The 8,998-nt window shown below is 38.2% G+C and overlaps 1 protein-coding gene across 2 annotated transcripts; it reads left to right on the top strand.

Annotated features, from left to right (window-relative positions):
* Positions 1-2,762: 2,762 nt before the first annotated feature.
* LOC117324309 lies at positions 2,763-4,401 on the top strand. Of its 2 annotated transcripts, none has more exons than XM_033880096.1 (2): positions 2,763-3,458; positions 3,655-4,401. In XM_033880096.1, the coding sequence occupies exons 1-2, from the start codon at positions 3,257-3,259 to the stop codon at positions 4,098-4,100; spliced, it is 648 nt and encodes a 215-aa protein (XP_033735987.1). In that variant the 5' UTR covers positions 2,763-3,256; the 3' UTR covers positions 4,101-4,401. The 2 variants fall into 2 exon arrangements, with proteins under 2 accessions (XP_033735987.1, XP_033735986.1); XM_033880095.1 differs by having other exon boundaries at positions 2,767-3,458; positions 3,652-4,386.
* The last annotated feature ends 4,597 nt before the right edge of the window (positions 4,402-8,998 follow it).

Raw genomic sequence — 8,998 nt, 5'->3', positions numbered from 1 at the left:
ATTTTTTTCAGTATTTAACCAAGGAACTCTCTACCAGAGGACGCTGTACCGCTCCATCCACCAACGCCTTCGAGGATAGACTAATAAGTTCTGGAAAGCCCATCCGAAAAAAAAGTGAAACAATTATTTCTTTAATGACTTAACTGTGTCTATTTGTAAGGAGACTGATATCGGGGAGTTGCTGTCCTCCCTTTTATCCAGGGGGATATCTAGAAGGTGGTGTAATATCATTATTACGATATACATGTATATAATGCACGGGGATGTAAGCATTACCCTGTAAAGAAATGACGATAAAGTGCCATCAATAATTAATAAGCTAAACAAATTCAAGCTTCCAACCAGAGACTTGTATATCAGGGTATATACGTCTCTGTTTCAAAGACACTAAGACTGACATTCTGTGATTTATTATTATTTGTGATCGAAATGGTTCTTTTTAAATGATTCACTCCGTAGAGTACTATTTAAATGATTCACTCCGTAGAGTACTATTTAAAAGTCCGAATTCAGACCTTTCAGATTTCGTTAAAGAGGCTTACCCGCAGACGGACCGGTAAACGGCACATCTCACTAAATAAACTTCAGTACACGTTTCTATGTGACAAAATTAGAGGCTTTCCGACTTTATTTCTTGAAAACAATTACAGAATATGTATTTAATAGACGTTTTAAAACTCAACCTGAGAGGGAAATGTATGGAATATAACGGCAAATCTTCTTTGTAAATCGCCGCTGCCTTTGAAGTTATCACTGTGCGGCACTGTGCACGTGCTTGTTTCTTTGATGTGTCAATCAAATTAGACTCCACTTTATAGCGGGGACTTATTGCGGGTTGTGATTAAATAAATAATATTAAAAAATAAGGTTTTAATATCACTTTTCAGCGTTTTATAAGGAAAATAAAATGAAAAACTCAACAATTCCAACAATCTGTCATGTGTAAAAAATCTTTTTCTATTAGCCAATTTTTCTGATCTCTCTGCGGGCAAGCCTCTTTATTTTATTGCCTTAAAATGACAAAAAGGTTAGGCACAAGTTCTTATAACTTCGTAAGCCTAACTTAAATACATTTTACAGTGTACATACATCATGGCTGTCTTAAAATGTACATTTAAATATAATTTTGGATTAAATAAATTGAATTAACAAGATAATTTGTTGACAGTTGTTTCTCTGTACTCGAACTACTCAAGCGTATTAACCAAAAACACAAAAATATGGTGTAATTTTGTAATCAAGACATACAAGGGTTAAAGTATTGCTATTTTGGTCAAAAGTGATATTTTGATTTCCCCAAAGAAGAGTGTTTGTGTCAGTTAGAAGAATCTCTGGAAGATTTACGTTCTTACAATAGAGTATAAATGGATGTATGGAAATAGTGATGTCCATTTTCTACTGCCACACATAAACATAAAGGTCATCACTGAGGTTAACTCTATAAAGGTCATATTGCAGAGTACTGCATCCATTCCTAAGTCTATCCAGAGACCTAAGCTTATATACTAAATATAGGTCTCTGGTTTAGTGTATAAAAGTGTAGGTTTTTTTTATCTCCTACTGTTAAAAAAATTGGAATAGAAACAAGATTATGTTGTAAACATCTTTTAAATGCAACAACATCAGTTCAAAAGAAATTTTGGAGCTTATGATGAACTCACGGATCATAAAGGAATCATTTTCATATCTGAGCTGTCCGTGTTAAATAAATAAAAAAGGGGGGGGGGGGGGGCACAATTAAATATATAGTTTCCGCTACATTCCGTGTTGTCAAACATTATACAATTGAAGTTGTTGTTTTTTCATTTTCCTTTTTTTTAGATGTAGGAACAGAGACATATATACAGAGAGATTAGTAACATCGCTATTTCCCCGTACACATAGTGGCTCCCTTTATTCGTGACTACTCAAGCATATCCCTTATCGAGAGCGTCCTGTCTCCTATCAAACACACGCGAGCGCAGGTAAATCGGGCTATGCGCATGTGTGTATCGTAGTATTGGAACTTATTCGACATGTTCTGGTTAATCCGCCATTACGTCAGACCAAAACATCGTCATTTTAAAATCACACAGAAAGCACATCGTTTTATTTTGGCCACTACAAAAGTTACCACATTAACCAAAAACTATCAAACTTATGGGATATAGTCTTATTGATCATGCATATTGTTGTCATTTATCCGTATTTTCTAAAATCCATTGGGTCCTATTCGACATGTCCAAGTTTGTAATTAAGCCGCCATTACGTCAGACCAAAACATCGTCAATTTTAAACGCACACAAAAAGCACATTGTTTTCCCTAGGCCACTACAAAAGTTACCACATTAACCAAAAACTATCATACTTATGGAATGTGGTCTTGATTACCATGCACATTGTTGTCATTTATCCGTATTCTCGAAAACCCCATAGGGACTTTTCGAAAATTGGAGATTCCCGCCGATCTTTCCTGCGTTGTGCTTGACTTTCATACTCAAAATACAAACACTTGGACAGCAAATTGTGATATATTTCATATTGATGACACTTCTGCACTTTGATATTAATAAAATTAAAGCACATAATTGGATCTTGGTGATGATTTCAAATAGAAATTATCGATAATTATGTGTCTGGTTTTCAAGTTTTCTCCAATATGGCGTCTAGTGAAGACCGAACCAAGCGACCGCAAAGGATTGTGGGAAGGTCAGGGGCCACTATGTAAACACAAGGGCAAATAGAGAGCTGCCAATCTCTCTGTATATATGTCTCTGGTAGGAAACATTATGAAGAGATGGACTTCTGTTTATCTGACCACATGTGAATGTGAATTTTGCTTTTTTTTTTCTTTTTTTTTTTTCTTCAAATGTGTTAGAAATCACATCCCGCATGGCTTCTATCTCCTCTGTGGTCGGCGTTGCCATTGTATTGTCAAGTAATTCAGGGCGTTAATCAGGTGATTAATTACCTTCGGCTTATGTGACTCTGTTACGTCACGAGTCGGCAAGCTCCTAAACGTTCTCGGAATGACTTGTCACTTTTGTCAAAAGGCGATCATCTTTGAGTAACCATATCACAATCTAAATAACAGGGCTATGAAAACAGAGAAGCCAAACTCCGAACCGCCCACTCGACAGACCCTGACCAATGGGAAGGGGCATATACCTGCCGGCAGTAATATATCGGTCTGACTTTTCGGTGTGATGTCACAAAGATAGAACTCCCGACTTCAAGAGGGTTTTATCAAAATCACGCCAAATCTGACGTCACAAAGATGGATTCCTGCCCTCTGACACCTCTTTCGGTAGACTGCAGTGTTGAGTACGAATTGGACATGTCCAGATTTCCAGGATGGAATGACCCACAGACTCGAGCACAGCCAAGCCTGATGTTACACCTCACAGAATCATGTTGTTGTCAGGCATTCCAACAGATATCGTGTGACGATGATGAATGTGATGGCTCGTTAGTTGATGGTAAGTAACGAATAAAAAATTATAATATTTTGTTATTGTATTAAAAAATAGATCTTACGAAAACTTTGAAAAAAAATTCTAGGGTGATGTTTTTATTTTTAAAGTAATATATAGAAATATGTTACTTTTTTTCTTTAAACCTGCATAACAGAGAATATCATAATTATATAATAATTTCAACATTTTGTTACAGCAGACCTCTCTTGCAACGAGATTTTCGACGATGTGCCACAGTTTCCTGTTCGCACTCCCACACACACACTTGAAGAGGTCTTGTCCAGTGGTCGTACTTTGACCGACGTGATGTGTGACCCCTTCATCATCGGCGCTATGTCACCGAGTCCTCTGTCCCCTCTACGTATCTCGTCGCCGGTATCCTCGCTTCCTCTACCAGACATTGACTTTCTCCTACTCAGTCCATGTGATGTACTTCAGCATCCGATTTCACGGCAAAAGAGGAAACATGAATTAGATGACTATGCTTGTCCATCTACAGTAAAACGACATTGTAACTATGGCGACGAACTGTTCAGCGAGTTGTATATGACCTTCAACAGGGCCGAGGCCAAGGTCAACGATCCTAGCACTCCGAACCCGGACGACGATATTGGATACGAATTTATCGCACCTGTTCGTGATTAAGTGTTGTTTGTTTACAAATTAAAGTTAGTGCTTATACCGTGGACTAAACAATCTTGATTAAGTGTTATTAGTTGAGGAACTTTACCAGATAGACGGCACACAATGGCTTCAGGACTATTATGTATTGTAATGTCATACTGTGAACTTTTGTAAAATATTACTTTGTTATCCAGCATGCGTGATTATAAAACTTATGTGTCTCTGGTATTGTTACGTTTGTTATGCGGAATACTTCTGTTAATACAATATGTAAATCTTATTGACGCGTTTCGTTGTTATTTTGCCTTGAACATAACACAAGCACGATTAATTCCAGGGGGTCGAACGCTGACAATTCGTTATTTTGAACAATTAAACCACCGGTGCTAGGGGTAAGGAATTATATATTGTACAGTATGAGCCTCGTATTACTATATAAAATGGAGTTCATATCGTAATACGAATATGTAATATATACTTTATCATCCCAATCACCTGTGAATGAAATAGATCTCTGCAAGGACTTACAATAGTCTCATTATAAAACGCCCCTGAGCTATCGAATTCACGGACATATACAAATCTGTTTATTGGCCTTATTGGTAATTGGGGTATGGGTACCCATTAGTGATAGTACTACGAACTCACGACCCTCTTCATTTAAAAAAAAAAAATCGGCAATTTATTAGACATATGCGATGCTTACACACCTGCCACGGGTACCGAAAAAAAATATATGGACTGTCTGGTGTCATTCTCGTCGGTTCAAACAAAATACAAATCATTATGACTTATCAAATGGAATGTATAATAAACTTGTTGATTACAACCTGTCATTCATCTATAGAGAATATTCTCATACTGATCTCCAGTGAGATGCACAATTGATATCATTAGCTACAACCCCTACACGACTATAGCTATCATTAGTCAACCCCCTCTACGACAAGGTATCGTTAGTATTAGTCAACCCTCTCTATGACAAGGTATCGTTAGTATTAGTCAACCCTCTCTATGACAAGGTATCGTTAGTATTAGTCAACCCCCTATACAAGGTATGGTTAGTATTAATCAACCCCCTCTATGACAAGGTATCGTTAGTATTAGTCAACCCCCTCTATGACAAGGTATCGTTAGTATTAGTCAACCCTCTCTACAAGGTATCGTTAGTATTAGTCAACCCTCTCTACAAGGTATCGTTAGTATTAGTCAACCCCCTATACAAGGTATGGTTAGTATTAATCAACCCCCTCTATGACAAGGTATCGTTAGTATTAGTCAACCCCCTCTACAAGGTATCGTTAGTATTAGTCAACCCTCTCTATGATAAGGTATCGTTAGTATTAGTCAACCCTCGCTATGACAAGGTATCGTTAGTATTAGTCAACCCTCTCTACGACAAGGTATCGTTAGTATTAGTCAACCGTCTCTACAAGGTATCGTTAGTATTAGTCAACCCCCTCTACAAGGTATCGTTAGTATTAGTCAACCCTCTCTATGATAAGGTATCGTTAGTATTAGTCAACCCTCTCTACAAGGTATCGTTAGTATTAGTCAACCCTCTCTATGACAAGGTATCGTTAGTATTAGTCAACCCTCTCTACAAGGTATCGTTAGTATTAGTCAACCCCCTCTACAAGGTATCGTTAGTATTAGTCAACCCTCTCTACAAGGTATCGTTAGTATTAGTCAACCCTCGCTATGACAAGGTATCGTTAGTATTAGTCAACCCTCTCTATGACAAGGTATCGTTAGTATTAGTCAACCCTCGCTATGACAAGGTATCGTTAGTACTAGTCAACCCTCTCTATGACAAGGTATCGTTAGTATTAGTCAACCCTCTCTATGACAAGGTATCGTTAGTATTAGTCAACCCTCTCTACAAGGTATCGTTAGTATTAGTCAACCCCCTCTACAAGGTATCGTTAGTATTAGTCAACCCCCTCTACAAGGTATCGTTAGTATTAGTCAACCCTCGCTTTGACAAGGTATCGTTAGTATTAGTCAACCCTCTCTATGACAAGGTATCGTTAGTATTAGTCAACCCTCGCTATGACAAGGTATCGTTAGTATTAGTCAACCCTCTCTATGACAAGGTATCGTTAGTATTAGTCAACCCTCTCTATGACAAGGTATCGTTAGTATTAGTCAACCCCTCTCTACAAGGTATCGTTAGTATTAGTCAACCCCTCTCTACAAGGTATCGTTAGTATTAGTCAACCCTCTCTACAAGGTATCGTTAGTATTAGTCAACCCTCGCTATGACAAGGTATCGTTAGTATTAGTCAACCCTCGCTATGACAAGGTATCGTTAGTATTAGTCAACCCTCTCTACGACAAGGTATCGTTAGTATTAGTCAACCCTCTCTATGACAAGGTATCGTTAGTATTAGTCAACCCTCGCTATGACAAGGTATCGTTAGTATTAGTCAACCCTCGCTATGACAAGGTATCGTTAGTATTAGTCAACCCTCTCTATGACAAGGTATCGTTAGTATTAGTCAACCCTCTCTATGACAAGGTATCGTTAGTATTAGTCAACCCTCGCTATGACAAGGTATCGTTAGTATTAGTCAACCCTCTCTATGACAAGGTATCGTTAGTATTAGTCAACCCTCTCTATGACAAGGTATCGTTAGTATTAGTCAACCCCTCTCTACAAGGTATCGTTAGTATTAGTCAACCCTCTCTACAAGGTATCGTTAGTATTAGTCAACCCTCGCTATGACAAGGTATCGTTAGTATTAGTCAACCCTCGCTATGACAAGGTATCGTTAGTATTAGTCAACCCTCTCTACAAGGTATCGTTAGTATTAGTCAACCCTCTCTACAAGGTATCGTTAGTATTAGTCAACCCTCTCTATGACAAGGTATCGTTAGTATTAGTCAACCCTCGCTATGACAAGGTATCGTTAGTATTAGTCAACCCTCTCTATGACAAGGTATCGTTAGTATTAGTCAACCCTCTCTATGACAAGGTATCGTTAGTATTAGTCAACCCTCGCTATGACAAGGTATCGTTAGTATTAGTCAACCCCTCTACGACAAGGTATCGTTAGTATTAGTCAACCCTCTCTATGACAAGGTATCGTTAGTATTAGTCAACCCTCTCTATGACAAGGTATCGTTAGTATTAGTCAACCCTCTCTACAAGGTATCGTTAGTATTAGTCAACCCCTCTCTACAAGGTATCGTTAGTATTAGTCAACCCTCGCTATGACAAGGTATCGTTAGTATTAGTCAACCCCTCTACGACAAGGTATCGTTAGTATTAGTCAACCCTCTCTACAAGGTATCGTTAGTATTAGTCAACCCTCTCTACAAGGTATCGTTAGTATTAGTCAACCCTCTCTACGACAAGGTATCGTTAGTATTAGTCAACCCTCTCTATGACAAGGTATCGTTAGTATTAGTCAACCCTCTCTATGACAAGGTATCGTTAGTATTAGTCAACCCTCTCTATGACAAGGTATCGTTAGTATTAGTCAACCCTCTCTATGACAAGGTATCGTTAGTATTAGTCAACCCCTCTCTACAAGGTATCGTTAGTATTAGTCAACCCCTCTATGACAAGGTATCGTTAGTATTAGTCAACCCTCTCTATGACAAGGTATCGTTAGTATTAGTCAACCCCCTCTACAAGGTATCGTTAGTATTAGTCAACCCCCTCTACAAGGTATCGTTAGTATTAGTCAACCCTCTCTACAAGGTATCGTTAGTTTTAATCAACCCCCTCTACAAGGTATCGTTAGTATTAATCAACCCTCTCTTTGACAAGGTATCGTTAGTATTAGTCAACCACCTCTATGACAAGGTATCGTTAGTATTAGTCAACCCTCTCTACAAGGTATCGTTAGTATTAATCAACCCTCTCTATGACAAGGTATCGTTAGTATTAGTCAACCCTCTCTATGACAAGGTATCGTTAGTATTAGTCAACCCTCTCTATGACAAGGTATCGTTAGTTACAACCCCTAGTCCTATAATATAAGATTTCGAAGGTTCATGTGATTTTTTACGTTTATTATCGGATATTTACATTTTTGTTATTTGTCGAACCTCGAAGACGATAATAAACATAAACAAGATATCTTTAAAAAGATAAACGGCATAGTTTAATGCTGGTGGTTATAATGTAAAACTGATGATTAAATAAATTAACGAACTATATAATGCGATTCAGTACGGATAACAAAATCATATCAGTTTGAATCATTTTTGATGCATTTGAATCAGGAATATACTTTTATTAATGTGTCATTTAAAAAATACATCCACTTATTCAGCTTGCATTCAATCTTAACTTTGTTTGTTTTTTTTTGCTGCATTTTGCATTTACCGCAACATTGACCAAACATATACTCCATCTTGACCAGTGACGTCACCTGTCGCGTCATATCCGGGGCCAAAATATCAAAATGAACCTTGAAGTCTGATATAATAGAACTGTTACAACCCCCTATACGACTAGCTATCAGTAGTTACAACCCCTTCCACGACTAGCTATCAGTAGTTACAACCCCTACACGACTAGCTATCAGTAGTTACAACCCCTTCACGACTAGCTATCAGTAGTTACAACCCCTACACGACTAGCTATCAGTAGTTACAACCCCCTTCCACGACTAGCTATCAGTAGTTACAACCCCTACACGACTAGCTATCAGTAGTTACAACCCCCTACACGACTAGCTATCAGTAGTTACAACCCCCTACACGACTAGCTATCAGTAGTTACAACCCCCTACACGACTAGCTATCAGTAGTTACAACCCATACACGACTAGCTATCAGTAGTTACAACCCCCTACACGACTAGCTATCATTAGTTACAACCCATACACGACTAGCTATCGGTAGTTACAACCCCTACACGACTAGCTATCATTAGTTACAACCCCTACACGACTAGCTATCAG

This window comes from Pecten maximus, chromosome 3, assembly GCF_902652985.1.
Source record: "Pecten maximus chromosome 3, xPecMax1.1, whole genome shotgun sequence".
NCBI lineage: Eukaryota > Metazoa > Mollusca > Bivalvia > Pectinida > Pectinidae > Pecten > Pecten maximus.
The sequence above is the reverse complement of the archived record's forward strand: the minus strand, read 5'-3'. Positions and strand labels throughout refer to the sequence as shown.